General features: G+C 46.9%; 1 protein-coding gene across 1 annotated transcript in view; it reads left to right on the plus strand.

The window, feature by feature from the left end:
* Nucleotides 1-505: 505 nt before the first annotated feature.
* Nucleotides 506-18,645, plus strand: part of PLBD1 (phospholipase B domain containing 1) — a 245,604-nt gene continuing 227,464 nt past the window's right edge. The window contains exon 1 of the mRNA XM_069231448.1: nt 506-673. Coding sequence (XP_069087549.1) covers nt 604-673 — 70 coding nt within the window. The 5' untranslated portion in view covers nt 506-603. The remainder of the gene's footprint in view (nt 674-18,645) is intronic.

Consider the following 18,645-nt stretch of genomic DNA (forward strand, 5'->3'; position numbering starts at 1 on the left):
GCAGTAGGACTGTTGCTGTAGTAGGAGAGGTTCTTTAAAACTGCTCCAGGGGTACAGTGTGTGGAACTGCTGCAATAAATCTGCCCCCGAGATAGAGACGCTACTGTAGAGGCAGCTATGGTAAAACAAAAAGACAAAACAGCTCCCTTGACTTCTGTGGGAGCTGCACGGCTTTGCTAGGCGGACTTGTTCCATGGGTGCTGAACAGCTCCCATGCGTACATTACTCCACTTCTTTGGTAAATATCGATGTAGAAGGTTTGTCCCATCGATGAAGGAGGTATTTGGGGCGCTTTTTTGCGGGTAATGTTGTGGGCCACAACAGGGAGGGCGGTGGGAGAGGCCGGGATGAGGAGAGACACGAGTAGGAAGTTTAGCACTGGAGCTATGTACAGAGACTTTCTATAAACGAGCAGCAGTTCTCGTCGAAGGCAGTCACTGACCGACGAGAGAGCCAGAGGGGCGGAGACTCGAGATGTCCCTCCCCAGGAGCAAATTTCAGCCCCGCCCAGGAATCGCAGGAACTTCTCCAAGGTACACTAAAGTTGCGAGAGCACAATCTTCTGTATCTTCTTCCACTGCCCTACAACCTTAACTGCGCTCAATGGAAGGCACCAGACAGCTGCTGAGGCTCTGCGTCCTGTTATTCCTTCAGCCCTTTGGGGGCCGAGCAGGTAAACAAGGTGGCTTCAAGACAGAGAGGCTATATTTTGTGCAGGGCGTGGAAGTTAGATTGCCACCTTCCTCAGAGAAATGCTGCCAGTTTTGGAATGCGAAAAATATACTTTGGTGATCCATAAATTGGGAGTCACCGTGTGGCAGGGGAAAGGGGTGGCATCACGAAGGGTGGTGTATTGACAGGCAATTTATATACATTTATGTTCTTATTAGAAAATATGCTGCAAAGAAATTGGCTAGATGGAAAAACGTGACAGAAAAATGTTCTGCTTAATTGTTCTTCAAGAGGCTACATGTTGAAATATCTAATTGGTTAAGGCATCTGGTGCAGAGATCTTGTGTGCCTAGCACATTTCAGGGGATAATAATAATGATAAGGTCACATTGGTGGCACGTGCACTTGTTGGAGAGATCTGTGTTTTGTCTAGTGTCAGTTTTGACGCATAAAGGGTTAATGTACCTGCCGCAAAAAACATTGTGTAACATGCAGATAACAGATTTGTATTTTATGTAGATAGGTTAAGTAGGTGTACTGCCTAACACAGAGGCCCCTTTGTTCCTTTCAGTTCATAAGTTGCAGTCCTTCTAATATCAACTGTGTGCTATTAACAGAAATCAAGGAGCTGCATGCAAAATGAAAACCATGGGTTTACATCCTTATTGTTTTTATTTCCAACCTGTTATTAGTCTAAGTTTGCAAAGAAGAGTTCTTTTGGGTAGTAGTAAAGTTTTGCAAGTATAAACAGCCCCAGCCAATGCGTTACAGTTTAAATCCTAATTTTGTGTTTCTCCCTATTATGCACTAAACAAATAGGCCCTCATTAGGACAGTGGTGGTAACATCTGCCTACCGCCACGGTGACGGCTGCCAAAACACCTTTGCCGTGGCTGCCAGTCGACCGCCATATTATGACCGTAGCCGGAATTCCGCCAGAAGGATGGCAGAATTCCAGCGTCAGCCATGGCGGCGGACGGCGGTAAGGTGCAGCAGCGCCATGCCAGTAGACCACTGCAGACCGTATCATGACCCATGATATGGCCTGGCAGTGTTCTGTTGTTGGATGCTGCTGCTGGCAGCAACGCCCCATCCTGTCTCCTGCCGTAGGACCCCCTGAAATCAGGTGTTGGGTGCTCCGACAGGGGAGGGGTGGTGTGTGTGTTTGTATATTTGTGTGTGTGTGTGAATGTGGGTGTGTGTTGGGTGTGGTATGTGTGTGCATGTGTAGATGTGAGTGTGCCTGTACGTGTGTTGTGTGAATGTGTGGGTGCTTGTATGAATGTAAGTGTGTGTATGAATGGATGTATGCATGCGTGGGTGAATGTGGGTATGACTGTGTGTAGGCATGTGTATGATGGTGCGTGCAAGTGCGTGTATGTCGGGAGGGGGAGGGTGGGGGAAATCCTTGGGGAGGGGGATGGGGAAGACCCCTATCAGTGACAGGGAAGGAATTCCTTATCACTGATAGTGCCTACCGCCATGGTTTTCGTGGCGGTACGGAAGCTACGAAACCATGGCTGGTGGCGGGGTCATAATCCCACGGGTGGGACAGTGATGGCCGTCTGGCTGGAGACTGCAGTCTAACAACCAAATATACACTGTTCCAAGATAGAAAAGAGAACACAAGGAAGTCCTATTGTTTGAAGCAAGAGCCCTCAAACATCCACATGGATGTTATGCTTCATCATCGGGCCTGCTCCTTGTCAGACCGGCGCTGCAATGTATGATGGGCACCCCACGAGGGGGAATCTTTGCCGGAGATCTTTTCTCAATGTTTTGGTGCCATAAACACAGATATAGGCACAGAATAGATAGGAGAGAAAAAAGGGAAAGAATAAAATTAGCTCAAAATCCAAATACAAAACAAATATTTATTAATCCAAAGGGGGGTCTTGGCCAAGGTTAAAACAACAAGGAGAGTGGGGAATGAGATAATGCCCATTCATTCTCTGAATAACATCGAAAAGCAAGGGGCGGAATTGCCTAACAACCCCTTTAATGGGTGAACATGTTTCGCGTCTCAAGGGTCCATACAGATCCAATGACTCTTCTTCAGGACCAGATAGCTCAATACTTCTCCTTTATTTTACATATGGATCTCAATCAGTCTCCAACGTTCCTGCAGCGGGGTAGGTTTTCCACAGGAGACCGAGCAGCGTTGAATATTTGCACTAGACTCCTGGCCCGTGGTTTCCTATGGAGCCTGATCCATAATGGGGGATGGTTGACCTTTACATGTGACTAGCCTGATGTGCAGTTGACTTTTGTAAGCGACCGGAGACGTTGAAACTGACAGTTGGAGACTGAGAACCCCAAAGAAGGTACCGGAGCGCTTCACAGGCACAGAGAGATTAAGTGATTTGCACAGAAACATTGGATGTTGTGCCTCCACTGAGACTCAACACACTGATCGCAAGTGCACTCACCAGTCCCCCAGGGGCAACAGGTACTCACCATCCCCCCACACCCCCAGCCGAAGCAGGCACCCACTCTAGCGCTTGCCAGCCTTTGGAAGGACTACTATGAGGGCCTCACGTAGTGACTCCATTAGTTGCCCCGCTGTATGTGCCTCATTGAACATGGTTAGCATGGGCTGCAAAAGGTGGTTCGCATGTGCTGCATAGTATTCAACAAGTAAACCGTCCGTGCCCGGAGCCTTATTGCAGACCATTTGGGTTAAAGCAGTACGGATCTCCTCTATACTAATGGGACCATCCAGTGCAGTGGTTTGATCCGGCTGTAGGCGCTGAAGAGGTAGCATATCCAGAAAGGTGGTCATTCGCCCAGGTAGGGGTGCGGGGTGGCCGCGTATAGTGATTGATATTAGGAGTAAAAGACAGTATTTATAGCCCCCTGTGTGTTAACTACTGTGCCTGAGTATAGTCTCATTGCCCCAATAGGAGAACGCTGTGGGGTGTCCCGGGCCACCCAAGCCAATAAGCAGCCTATCTATCACCCTCTGCATACTGTCTTCTTGCCTAGTGCCTGTAGTCATGTTTGCCTAGCCTGGCATCCGCTTCCGTATAGTTTGCCCGTATTGCCCAAAGAATCTCAGGGTGCGTCTCCCCGTTGGCCACAGCCACCTCTGCATCTCGCATTTTTGCCTCCACTGTGACCACCTCACGGAGCAGCACCCGCCGGACGCCCAGAGAAGTAGCCATGCAATGGCCACGCAACACTACTTTGTGTGCATCCCATTCAATAGCGCTGTGAGATGTTGTGTTATTGTTTTGTGCAAAATATGTGGATATGCATACGGTTAGCTCCTCATGAAAAGGGGGGGTCAGATAATGTTTCTACTCGCAGGCGCCAAGTCTGTATTTTCATGATCGGACGGCCCCACTTTAAGACCACCCTTAAGGGGCAGTGATCAGACATGGTTTGAGCAAGGTATGCAGAGCTGTGCACCCTTTGGATCATGGCTGCTGGTGCCAACATCAAGTCTATTCTAGTGTGCAGGTCTTGGACCGGGGAATAAAAGGAGTATTCGCGCTCCGCTGGGTGGCCCTGCCGCCATGAATTGTATAATCTGCTTTCTGATCTCCAGGCTGCAAACTCGAGGGAGGTGTGCCTACTTGGGGCGCTCGGCAGCTGGGGGGAGGGAACGATCTAGTACAACATGAGGTGCACAATTAAAGTCGCCACCCCACAAACTGTCCCCAGCTGGATCCTGAAACAAACTGGGTGTCAATGTGTTCAAGAAGCTCCCCTGGGTAGTATTGGGTGCATATATTACTATGAGTGCCAATGGTGTACTATCAAGATGGCCTTCAGTTACAACGTACCGACCATTAGAGTCTATTTGTGTGTGGTCTGCCACGAGGAGCACACCAGGTGTGACCCATATTACCATACCTTGCGCAAAGGATGTTGTAGTGGTACCGAATACTTGCCCCTTCCGGCTGGAGCGCAGCTTCCCAAGGGTGTCCTCTGATGAGTGTGTTTCCTGTATCATAGCTATATGTACCTGATGGCGCTTCAATTATGCATGAATACGATGTCTCTTGAGTGGTGTTGCCATGCCCTGCACATTCCATGTAATCCCTTTATAGCGTGTTATAAAAGATTGCGTCTGTGTAGCCATACATATAAAGGAGTCCAAAACTGCCCTAGGTTCACACTTACCCTCCCCGTTTCTACACTGATAAGGTTTATTTGCACCCTGTGTGAGATGTTGCTTCTACTCATGCATCTTCTGTTCCTCCCTGCTCCCAACTCACAAGCATTGAATGGTGGCAATAACAAATCCATTAAACATACTGAAATAAGGATACAATTTGGCCTAACAGGGGACCAAGACAACACTTCACGAACAACATTAAACTATAACAACGTGACCTGAGAACAGGCATGAGGGTTAACTGATCCATATGGAATAGTTCATGGGGGTGAGTGCCTTGTGTGTTGGCTCGAGTGCTCGGCTCACTGGATGATGGACTGGACCCTCCAGCCACTCCATGCTGTGAGGGGACCGATGTTCCTTCAGAAGGTGTTTCGGTGCTGGCACCTTTGGTATAAACTTATTTTCCCTGAGGCTGAACAGGTAGTCTCCAGGGATTGTTAGACTTTTTAACGAGGGATTTTGGTCTTAATTGTCATCAGCTGAGCGAGGAGTAAGTGACGGCCCATGGTTAGAATTCTCAGAGTCACTGCGATCTCCCCATTCAGGATTCGAGTCCGGGGATTCCTGTAGTGTTGCGAATGGATTGGATGTAAACTGCGTAGCCTCAAGCAGTGCCCGGGATCGTTCCTTGGCAACCTGTGCTGCAGTGGGTTTAGCCCTCAGTCCTGTACAACTCTTGCGTTTCTTCCTGGGGATTAACCATTGCTCCTCGGTGTCCGCCTTGTGTGGCGGTTGGGCCAAGCCCTTGGCATGGAACCAGGTCCCAGTGTCCTCAGGTGACATGAATATATGAGTTTTTGCACCATCCTGCACTCGCAAGTTTGCCAGATACAATAGGGCATACTTGAGGTTATGTTCACAAAGACGTTGTTTTGCCAGAAAGAAGAAGTTGCGCTTTTTTTTAACCTCCGCTGTGAAGTCTGGATAGGCAGTAATGTTTGCATCTTCGAATTTCCATGGCCCATGTTACAGAAGAGTTGGAGCACTAGGTCTCTGTTGAGATAATTGAGAAGGCGATCGATCAAAGGTCGCGTGTGAGCCCCTGGTGGAGGCAGTCTGCCCGGCACTCTATGAGCCCGCTCCACTGAAAATAATTTCGGCACCCTGTCTTGCAGACCGTTTCAGTGAGCCACTGTTCCAAGAACAGTTCCACATTGGGGCCTTCCACTCGTTCCGGAAACCCCACCAAACAGATATTGTTGTGCCTTGATCTCCCTTCTGCATCCTCCGCTCTTCATTGTAATGATGTCACCTCCATACTCAACTGTCTCATGTGATCCTGCAGTTCCTGGATTGTTGGGCGAATTGCAGCTATGTCTGCCTTTGTTTCGCCAACTCTTTCAGACGGTTTACCGTGGTCCGCACGCAGTAAGTTAACATCCTGGGTTATGGCATCAATTTTTGTTTCTAAATAAATTTTAGTGTCTAAGATGGCCTGTAGAACTTTTTCAAATTGAGAAGTATGATTATGAAGGGTGGCGTCCATTTGTTGCATGGCATAAGATGTCCCTTCCGACACTGCAGGTGGAGTATTTGGAGCAGTCATTACCGCAGCGGGCGTCCTGGATGTTTTCAGTTTGCCCAGTTTGGTTTCCTGTTATTGGGGTCCACCCCAGCAGACGACTCCCAGACTGACAGACTAGAATCAGTATCCACAGGGTGTATGATATAGTCCAACCTCCGGGGAGCGCAGCGTGTTCAGCTACTCCACTAGCGCAGGGGGACCTACTGCCCTGCCGTCGTGCACACCACCACGTGGCTCAGAGAGGTGGGCTGTTGGCACCAGGCTGGTTCAGACGTGCGTCTTAAATAGTGGGCGATGACTACCATATGACCCCCAGGCTGTGCCGGTAGGCGCTATTCAGCCTGGACACTTAAATACCGCTACGGAGGTGGCGTTACCACTATCAGTCTATGCATGTTCAGTGTAGGACAGTGCCATGTGACTCGAGTTCATCCCACACCGGCGTGCTAGTGAACCCAGTGTTGTTGGCGATGACACTGGGCCCCCCGGACAGTGCTTGCCCCAAATCTGGCTACAGGACCAAGAACTGGCCTGAGCCCAACGTGTCCCGATATTCTCGGGGTGCCCCTCAGCTCCTCACCTCTCTGAAAGGGTGTCCTTGCGTTTCCTCCCTCGAGAAGCCGGAGATCCGGCAGGCCTCACCACAAGGGTAATCCCGGGCCCGGCATGACTGCCGATGTTCCCCAGGCTCTGCACTCACCCCGCGGCCCCCACCAAGGCGAGCTGCTGGGCCCAAGCCGGCCAGGGAGAACTGTGAGGTGCTGACGCGGGCCGATGCGCACTGCCGAGAAGGATCCCCCGGTCCTGGTCGAACAGCCAAAGCGTGCACAGCTCTGCCTTCGCTTTGTGCTGCCCCCTGTAGTGACCCGCCGGGTCTCGAGATGGCCAGGCAGGGGTGGGTCGATTGCGAGGTGCTGGAGTGATCCAGTAGCCGTCTTGAAGCAGGATATTTAGCCGGCCGAGCGTGGAGCTCCAAGTTATGCTGCCGCTCCGGTTGCCATCTTGGCCATGCCCCCGTATTCCATATAAATCTTAAAAAGGGCTTACATTCCGCCCTTGATTTTCATTGTTTCCTGTGCTTGCCACTTACTTTTCTTTCACTTCTATTGGCTGAAGCATACTTTTTCCTGCATTTACCAATGCTTGTTCCTTGTTTCTTCTTATCTCCGCACCACTCAACTTTATGCCAATACACTCTCTTCTACAACCTCCAGTCTAGGCCACTCCACTCTCCTCTGCCCAGCTCCACTCTACGCCACTCTGAAACTCTGCACTCTATCCCACTGCACTCCATGCCAATACTCTCTATGCCTATGCACTCTGCTCCGTACCACTCCACTCTACGCCCCTGCATTCTAAGCCAGTTCTCTGTGCGCCACTCTAATCTACTCTGCACCACTGCACTCTATGCCACTGTATTTCACTTTATGCCATAACTATGCCACTGTTCTCTACCCTGCACCACTCTACTCAATGCCACTTCACTATACTCTGAAACAATCTACTCTATGCCACTGCACTCTACACCATTGCATTCTATGCCACTGCATTCTACACCACTGCATTCAACACCACTGCACTCTACTCTGCACCTTTGTAGTCTATGCCACTTTACGTCACTGCACTCTATTAGAATGCACTCTACGCCACCCTATACTACTGCACTCTACAACACTGCACTCTCCACCACTGAACTCTATGCCACACTACTCTGCCCCACTGCACTCTGTCACTGAACTCTGTTCCACTGTACTCTACACTACTGAACTCTACGCCATCCATCACCATGCACTGAGGCACTTTCACTCTGCACTCACACACTTATCTACCTTCACTCATGCACCACTCACTCTGCACAGAGAGCACTCACCATCCACCCAGCACTTATACACTGCTCCCACACCTCTTATCATTCCCATAGGCGAAACCTGATGCATTTACCAATGCTTGTTATTGGTACGTGAAGCAGTCTGTTGTGTGAGCGCTATACAAGAGCAGCATATTAGCTAATAAAACAGAGGAGTGGAAAAAAGCTGTTTACATATTGAAACTTGTATCTTTCCACACATTAACAGGTAGGGTAACTTTTAAGTGTAATGACGTGCCACGTTTTCAAAACGAATGCTTAGTTGATACATTCAAAAGGGGCAGTTTTCTATGTTCAAAACAAACGTGTTGAGCTCTTGGTTTAAAGTGCTAATGCTCATACTGTGGCAACTGTTGTGCTGCCATGCAACCTAGGGTATATATGTAGACTCCCTGTTGCCTACTGACATCTTAATCTAAACAACATTCTTCCACGTTCTGGCAATCGGCAAGCAGAGCCGTAAGGTGAAGGGTTTTACTTTCATCTTTCGGAGATGCCCATGTCCTTCTCCCTCAGCCTTTTGGCAGATCAGGCGAGATTCGGCATGCCGCGTTCATAAACCTTTGCTAGAAACCAGGCTGCCTGCCGCTCCCCATAACGTGGTACCTAATGTGTGGGGCTCATATGTCTACAAAGAACTTAAGGTGAGGTTAAAGTAGGAGCGGTGTTGGAGAGAAGGAAGGGGTTTTGTTGGTGGGAAAATAGTGGGAGATCGATACAGCTACGGATGTGGGGATATATGGGTCGTGGCATAAAGCGGATGGAGTCATGAGGGCGGAGTCACAAAGAGCTGTTTAGTGACAGATGGCTTTTGCAATATACTTTACAAACTCTTACCCCAAAAAAATTGGGAAACCTAGACCAAAGTGATAGTACAGCTATTATTTTTTACCTAATAGGACACAGATTTCTGGTACATCCTGCAGACATCTCTGTTGCACAGCATAATGCTGGTAAGACAACTGGGGTGGTCAAGACAGTCAAGGCACTTCCTGACGTGATCTGTATATAAGCTTTGTTTATAGGTTTGAATAAATAAGTAGCTCGGAAGATTGATATGTTTATTGCAGAGAATAGCACGTAGGTAACAAATTTCTGTTTTAGGTACGACAGCTCAGTAGTTTTAACTTTGTTTGAAGTGAATCTTATTTAAAATGCAGGCCCTGGTGACACCCTTAAACTCCCATGTCCTGGGTATCACTAGTCCTTCCTCGACTATGCACTCTAACATACAAATGCATTCATTTACAAGGCATACTTTTGATTCCTAGCAGATTAAACTCAGTCAATCATTATTTAATGTTGATACATTTGGTTTGTCTGGGTAGTAATTAATACTGGTAAGTGTTGAACACATTCATTTTGCATTGTGTGCTATGTAAATGGTTCTTAGTATAATTTCACACAGACTTAACTAACATTCCATTCCATGATATTACACTTTCATAGTCAATAAGTCTTAGACGTGTTGGAAATGACAGCTTCGTCTGCTATGCACTCGATAGTCTATCAGAAAGAGAGAGGCGGAACCAGGGCAGACGAGAGTGGATGTCAAGACAGACACATTTCGTGCAGCTTCCTATTTGAGGTCCACAGGTTGCTTCCTTTAGTTCAGCTCTACAGCTGTAAATAATTCATTACGAATGTTCAGTTTTATATTCAGCTTGCATCTTTACCGGAGTCACCCCAGCAGTACTCCGGCAACGAGGCAGTCCCCACTCTGCCTGTATTGGCAGCTTGTCACCATCGCTCCCTATACCTACTTGTTATGCCTGGTTAATATTTGTCTTGATGTGGTTTTCAGATGAGGGAGTTGTCTTGTTCATCGTTAAGAAGGAAACCGTGTCACTGTGAGGGAAGTGGCCTGAAGCCTGTGGTGAGAGGCATTGCTGTTTCTCCAGCCTCTGTGAACACAATGGCATTAGGTATACCACCACCCTATGGTGTGGGTGAGTCCTCTAGCCTCGCCATACGATTTGCAAACTAGATCAAGCACTTTTACATCTACGGTGCCATCATGGGAATCACAAATGATGTGCCCTAGAAGGGTCTTCTAAGCTGCGTGGGACTTGACCTACAAGACGTTGTTTTTGAACTTCCGTACTCGGGCTCTTGGTCTCAGAGACAGTTTGTTAAAGTACTTTCAGCTCCAGAAAACGGTTGTGAAAGATGTGTTCCTCTGCATGAGTCATTTATCAGATGAATCATTGAAGCTTTTGTCACATGCCTGGAAGTGCATGGCATGTAAACAAGTCAATGTGGAAGTGGCACTAAAATATCACGTCTTTGCTGTATACAAACCATCAACTTCAGGCAAACCCTGTTACAGAAGCAAAGGCGAGTAGAGAACCTTCCAGATCCAGTGAGTGCCGCCCAATCATCGAATATACATTGAGAAGTGCTGGATTGACACAGGTGCATTGAAACCACCTAAACCATTTCTGCGGCTTGAAAGACTTTCATATACCATCTCTGAAGTAGACTGAAGACTGTTCCAGGTGCAGACGTTAGTTCTTACACATACGTACACGACTGCCCTGTTCTCCACAAGAAATGTAGACACTATAGGAAGTTAGGTAATTTACGTGATGTATGCAGATGATAATTTATTTTACAGCCTGATTCTGTATCTGTCCAGATCTGCCCCCTACAGTGCCAAAATGTGCCACTTCATCTCACAGTTGGTAAATTAGTGTGAGAATTCACCACAGAAAGAATATTGTCAAGTTGCTCCCCATCATCTGTTCACTCTTTATCCACAGGAAAAGTCAAGGTATTTACCATTAAACGCTGCCTACTAACTGAACATGACAACATTAGTGAGCTAATGTTAGACATCAACATTTGTGGCACACCAGTATCCATTTTGGTCAAGGCAGAGCTTACTATAAATATGCTGACTAACACTGAATTAGTCAAATTACACAGTAGTGCATCTGTTTGCACCACTAATGTCTAGATATTTTTATGGCATGTGCCCGCCGTTATCTTATGAGGGCTTTTTCTGCTCATCTGGCTTTATGAAGGGAAGACTGGTGATTTTTTTCTGCACGATTCATGATGGCAGAGGCTGAATCATGGTTCCTCTTGAGCTCCTTAAATGTAGTAAAACTTGGCATCATTCAGGGATTATCTTTGACTCATTTCACGCATTGAAAAGTTGGATCACCTGGATTGTCTCGGATGTTTCCAGAGCCCCTTTGGCTTGGTAAGCTCACGATTAACCATATATAGCTGCACATCGATTACCATATTAAGCTGATCGCTCAGGATATAAGGGACATTTCTTTAACTTCCAGGACCATGTTGAGACTGGAAAAAAAAACTTCTACAGAAGGCCCTAATTGAACCTGTGTATGGACCTCTCACGTAGGCTCTCATTATCCTAATGAGACTACTGGATTTGAGCAGCAGAATCACTTGCGCTGTGGGGGACTAAGTCTAACCCACTACAGGTGACACCTGTCGGCCCAATCCGGGTTTTGCTCCGACTAACTAGCAGTGCCTCATCTCCACCCAAGAGCAGGGATGATTGGGCAGCCGAGCGCATGACACAATTGATTTCTCAGTGGTCACTCAGATTGCATCCGTGTCTCTCATTTACATTAGTCTCACATATACAAGGACAATCAGGCAGTATATGTTTCAGTAAGGTTTTAATGAAGCAACTGCATCTTAGATAATAAAGCATGTACTGCAATAACCAGGATGATAAAGCATGACAGGATTAAAATTGTGGCAAGGAAAGTGAAGCATAAAAATAATACTTCCATATTGTCACTAAAGTTGTTAAAATAATTCCTACCTAGGCTACGTTAGAGCACAACATGTTAAGCTCTAGTTCTGCCCTTCAGGTTCCCCTGAGCAGACATCATCCCTCCTACCTGAGCAAGAGGCCTATAGTCTACATAAGCAGCTGTAGCGAAGCGTTCAGCAATCAGCATACAGTTGTGGTCATCTGGCTGTAATCTCCCTCTAATGTGTACGGGACAAAGACGTTTTTTTATAATAAAACAGCTGGTAATCTGAGAAAATGTCCCTACGTAAGGATGTGTATGTTTCTATGAACACCAGAGACAAAGCGTTACCACGTTTACCAGCAACCTATCTTACTGCAGCCTTGAGAAAAGCACAGAGTGAAAGAAATGTCTTGTTTAAGAACTCAGTGCTGGCCTAGGCAAAGAACAGCTAGATAGAGAGGAATAAAACAAGACCGCAAATGTGGCTATTGTTAAAATAATAAACAAAGCTGAATAAAATATTTCTAGGTTAAAGTGCACAGCGGCAGGCCTTGTTAGCTAAAATAACATATATGAAGCTATAACTAAAATGGCTACACATTAGACGCATGCCCTGTATGTTTCCTATCCAAAAGACAATCTGGGTGTCAGATCCACATTTGTGGGGTCAGGCAACAACTGAATCTTGCCATTCAAAGAGGGACATTTGGCACCCCAAAATGATGACAGTTATGCTTTCTCAGTGGTGCAGTTATTCTGTAACCTTGACTTGAATAAAGGTTGCTTTCCACTGGAACTAAAGGAGGCCTCCTACAACGTCACACATTTTGTCATGCCCACAAGCCTGTTGAGATACAGAAGACAAATTTTCAGTAAATCTGCAGTTTGGAGGTTTTTCCCATGATGATACGCAAAGTGATCCTGAAAAGTTTGAATTTTAGTATAGCTATTTTGTTTTTAGCAAGCATATGAGACACCTCAAGGCTCTAACTGCAGCTGGCCTCACAATGAGCAAGAAAAAGTATGAATTCTGTAAGCCAGCCCTGAAATTTAAAGACACATATTCTCCCACTGTACCTATAATTACAGGCTCGGACAAGGTTGCATCACTTGCCTCAGACTATTTCCTTTGATGCACTCTCCTTGTATTTATTTCTTGGAATGGCTAGTTACTGTGCCAGGTACATTAGGACTTTTGCTTCTATTACTGTGCCCTTGTACAAACTGACTAAGAAAGAACATGACTTTTACTGGTATTGTCAGTGCGCAGCTTGCTTCAATGCCGTCAAGAATCACATCTCTATAGCCGTGCCTGCACACAGAGGTCACTGTAGATGTAAGTCGCCTTGGTCTTGGCATAATTCTGGCTCAGCATGAAGGGCACCCTGAAGTACCAGACATGGCTAAAGTCAAAGCCAGCCTTCCCACCTGAGATGGCATATCTCCAGGGGGGAGAGGATGCCCTAGCCATGCTATGGGCCTATCAACACTTTTATTTGTTTCTATATGACCAATCCTTCTAGGTCTTCACTGACCATCATGCCCATAATTTGCATATTTGAGGAAACCAGATTAAAATGGCACCAAGATTTAAGAGATGGGGTCTTTATCCCCAAGAACACTGATTCAGGATTGTTCATAAACTAGACAAGAAACATAATCCAACTGACTCTTTCTTCTCATTTTCCTTTGGCTAAGGCATCCACAAACTAGATACTAGACTGATTATACTCAAATCCATGGGAAGACATGTAGTTTTTCTTACACATGAAGGGCACAGAGTCATTGTTGCCATAAAAAAAGTATGCATAGCGAACTCTGATTGACGTTTCTTGGTCAGCTAGAGGAGAAAATACTTGATGCATGTCACATGTCAGAAAATTGGTAAACAGAATGTATTGAACCACTTCAGATGTCTTCTCTACTGAACGATTATTGTCTTTTCTGGCCACATACCAACTGAGAGTAGTTGCTGGTCGTCATGAACAAATATTTTCAGTTTCTGTAGAGTGTAGCTGTGGCAAGCACCACAGCTCATTTTGTAATACTCTTATTGAACTGGATATTTTGAACATATTCAGATTACACATGATCATGATGTCAGACAATGGGCCCCATTTAATGGAAACACATTTTGTGACTTAGCAGAGGGCTTACTATTTTGCAAGATAAGTCCACTTTGGCCTCAGGTAAATGGCATGGTAGAGTGATTCATGGCAGCCCTAAGGAAGGCTGTGCTGGTATCCTGGTTCACCCGGCAGCTCCTGCACTGCCATACTATGAGGTATTGTCAGGATACTCTTAACAACATGACTAGAAAGTCTCCCACTAATTTAGTGTTTGGGAGAAAAATATGTTTTTGCGTGACACATTCAGCCTCTGTTGTCACCCATTGATCATGAAGAAATACTGCAGAGGGATGCCTAGAGGAGAAGGTGAGATAAGGCTATTGCTGACAGACCACCCTGGCTTGGCCACAGATGTGCGGTGCTGGTGCATTTCAAAGGCTCACACAAAAACAACCCTCTTTTTGACTGTAATTTCTTATTGATTCCAAAAGTCAAAGGATGAATGCCTACATTAAATTTGGACCAGGGCCAAGACTGATTTGTATATGATTGATATCAGCCAGTGGCATATTTGTTGAAAACGATGAACTAGAATGCAATAGAAGGCATTGGCAGTGACTGAAAGCTTGCTGGTATGCCACCCGTCACCTTTGTGTTTTTCTTCAGGCGACACTCTTAAGTGCAACAGGGATAGCCGACCATGGGTCCCGCTGCAGGAAGGTGGGATATTATGTAGAGAGGCTGGTTAGACTTCAGTATGCAATACCTTCATGTTCCCTTCAGTAAGTCCTTTGGATTCCCTATAATAAATCCCGAGATCAGTCCTGGTAATATGACACAGGCTTTACTAGAGGAACATGTGTTAAGCATTTTAGAGTACCAACATGGGTGATAAGTAATTGACACAACTTGAAAGAAATCTGACACCAGTTTATAAAAATAAAGCAGATTTTTATAGAATTTTAGACACCAGAAGGAAGACAATCAGATAAGTATAACTGGTGGTATCAAGTTTTGAAGGGAAAATAAAATCAGTGCATTTCACTCTTGGAAAATAATAATGCTGCGGTCAATGTGAAATCCACTAGTGACGGTCTGTCCCTTGCATGTCAGGGTCAGTGAAAACCACTGGGTGGTAAGGTAAAACAGGTCCCAGGGTCCAAAAGCCAGTTGAATTCTGCCAGGCTTATAGGGCCTGGGTGCAGAGATATCTTGGCTGTCCTTAGTGCTGAACGCGGGAGCCGTGAGTGCTGGTTTTGCTGCTTGAACTGTGCTGGTGAGGAAGGAGATGCAAAATCTCGACAACAGGGCCACTGAGGCATTGGGTTGAAGATGCTGCAGGGTTCCCTCGAGGTACAGCATTGAATGAAGTTAGTGGTAGCCAACTGGCCACCAACAAGCCTTGACCACAGCAAGTCCAGTCTTTGGTCACTTCGAAATCCTGGAGTCTGGAAGAAAACAGTGGCCACCTGAAACTTGCTGGCAGGCAGGACCACGTTTCCCACAATAAACTAAACCATTACTTTTGGGTGATCCCCTGGCGGCACGATGGCCAGTGATTCTTTGGTTCCAGGAGTGCCTTTCTTGCCTGCTGCTGCAGGGGACTAGTACCTCTAGTACTAGCTGCGGAGAGGTTCCATTTTCCTTTAGGACCAGTCTGTGGTCCAGGATGAGTCACAGTCGTGCAGTGGCAGGATGGTAGTCACAGGTGCAGTCTTTGGCTCCTTTTTCTTTGGGCAGGTCCTGAAGAGGCAGACCCAAGTCTCTTCTTTGTCCTTTGTTGCAAGTTGATCAGATCTGGGGTTTGGGTGCCAGGGGAGCCCCTTAAATCCTAGATTAAGGGGTGTTAGCAGTGTTGGTGCTAGTAGCCAGTGGGCCTCTTGCCCCACCAGCTAATCTGCCCTCGAGCTGACCACTTCCAGAGGAGTGTGGCTCCTTTTCTACACAGAATCCTCTATTCTACCACTTTTAGAAATGGCAGAACCCATCTTCGGCTGTACAGACTAGGTAGCCCACCCTAGGAGTTGGCTAGTCTTCTGGGGGTGTATGCCTCCTCACTACCTAATTTTCCTGCCTCCCAGGGTGCAAATGTGCCTGAGGCAGGGGGTGGCTCCTTCCTTCTCTGGGAGGCAGCCTATGTGCATATCAGAGGGAGTGTGGGCTTTGAAGCTCACTGCTGTGATATGCAACTTCACTAGCCATCATGTCAGGGGGAGGTGAAACTTTCTGCCCAGAGGCCTTTATTTCTGATTCCTGGGAGTGTTCACACCTCCTATCAGGGAGTCAGATTTCTGTCTTGGCGGCAGCAGCTGAGGGCTGTCATCCAGGGCACGGGAAAGCCTGGGGCAACCAGGTGGGCAATATCTAAGGTAGCCACCTGGGTGCATGCCACATTAAATCCAACTTAGGGAACAGGTCTGTTTGATGAGATAAGTTGTTTGATACCAATCAGTGGGACCATAATGGATCTGGCAACCTTGGGATCGCCTCCGTGTCCTTATTAGAATTGAAACCTTCCTTTACAGTAGCTAGGACATTTTTCATTCTATGTCAGGACCAGAGGCGTGGATTAGGCTAGTTTAAAGCTTGCCGACCACTAGCGAAACCATACTCTGGACTGGTTTAAAATAGAAAGACTTAAATATGGAATCCAAAGACCAGTCAGCCTCATTGAGAGCCCCTAAGGAAAAAGCTTTGGATGCCATAGCCCCTCTCACTGAATGTGCGCCAAAAATAGATATGTCTATCACAGCCTCACCGATGACCCACTTAGCCCAACTAGTGATCGTAGGGGATGAAACAGCTCTTTGGGGGTTTGTCAGGGCAATAAGCAGTTGTCTTTCTCCTTGTGGACGGAGTTAATGCGTCATACCCTCATAAGCCTTGATCGCTCTGACCACAGATAACTTTGGGGCATCTGGAAACTTTGGAAATGAGATTATCCTGGAGTTATATTTAATACTTCTATAAATGTGAAAGGTCACTCTCTCTGGAGTGAATAGTCTACCTGTTATAGCCAACGCCCTGACGTCCGATACTCTACGGCAGGAAATGAGACATAGCAGGGTTGTCAGTTTTGCAGACATTTGCTTTCTGGAAAGGTGTTTATTGAAAGGCCAAGATAGAAATAAACACACCATCTTATAAACATGCTATAAGGAAGAATAACTAGGTTGAGGAGGAAACAAAACCTGATGCCTCTCAACAATTTGCACACTGAAGGATGCTGCCCTGCCAGGTGGCCCTCAATCAGAAGGTGACCCCCTGGGATGGAACGGAAAGTATTGATCGATCTACAGGCCAATCTGACAGAGGCTAGGGAAACCAGGAAATTAATTATATGCGCAATTTCCTGCCCCCATAGGATCCAATTTGCATTGGAGATACCAACCCAGCCGCCGATTCCGTGCAGAGCTATATCATCTATTCAACCCCTCCAAATAGGCCTTGGCGAGTAACGAGGCAGCTTCTCGCAATATTCCCAGGACTTTACATCTTTCCTGGTAATCCTCCAGACCATGAGACTGAGAGACCCCTTTGCTATCAGAAGGTGAAGGTTCCCAGAGGGGCAGAGAAGGAGATCTGGGAGAGGGGGTAGACAAATTGGGAAATACCAAGAAAGTTCCGTCCGAACTGGAAACCAGGCTTGCGATCTCCAAATCTGCATCACCACGTCCATCTTTTGTCTCAGAAGTTGGGTAGACTCCCTCATGATCATTGCGAAGGGGGGAAATGTGTTCCCCTGTTCAAGGGACCAGTCCTGGAGAAACGCATCCGCCAAAGTCGCCCGGGGTCTGGCCTCCAGCTACAGTAGCTGTCCAATAGATGGTCCAGTCTCGAGGTGATGATGTCCATGGAGAAGGGGCCCCATCTGTTCTGAATTGCTTGAAAAAAAAACCTTGTGGAGTTTCCAAAGACTTGCGCCGTGCCAATGACGCAATTGACAGTCCACCATCTGGTTGATGTTCCGCCAGCACCGAAATCTGGTTGTCGAGGCAATAATTCCATAAAGATTTCGCCAGGTCAGACAGGGCTTTCGAGCAGGTGCCCCCCAGATGGTTGATGTAGTGGACCGACACCACATTGTCCATCTTCAGGAGGATGCAGCTTTGAGATCTGACCTTCATCCAACATTTCACTGCAAAGGACCCCACCAATAACTCCAGGCGAGTGATATGGAGAGATTGTTCTTCAGAAGACCATTCTCCACCTGTGGTGAATTCCCAGCAGCGCGCTCCCCAACCGGAGGCGCTGCCATCGGACTCTATAACTAAATCCGGTTGAGAGCTGAAAATGGCGCACCCATTCAATACCTCCATGTGGGAGATCCCCCATTGTAGTTCCTCACTTTCCTGAGCTGAAAGGGGGATTACTTAGGAATAGATGGGACCCAAGCGTTGCAGGGCCCGGTAATGAAGGGGTCCCGGAAAAATGGCTTGAATGGAGGATAGGAGACCCACAATGCGAGCGAGGTGGCACAGGGAAAATGTTTCTTTGGCCAGAGTCCGTTTGAGTTTGTGATGGATCTTTGACAGTTTCCGAGAGGGAAGACTCAAGGTGACTTTGACTGAGTCCACTATGAAGCCCAGGAATTTAAGAGATTTGGAGGGAGTCAGCGCAGATTTCTACTTGTTGATGACGAAGCCG

This window comes from Pleurodeles waltl, chromosome 4_2 (genome assembly GCF_031143425.1).
Source record: "Pleurodeles waltl isolate 20211129_DDA chromosome 4_2, aPleWal1.hap1.20221129, whole genome shotgun sequence".
In the NCBI taxonomy this organism is placed as follows: Eukaryota; Metazoa; Chordata; class Amphibia; order Caudata; family Salamandridae; genus Pleurodeles; species Pleurodeles waltl.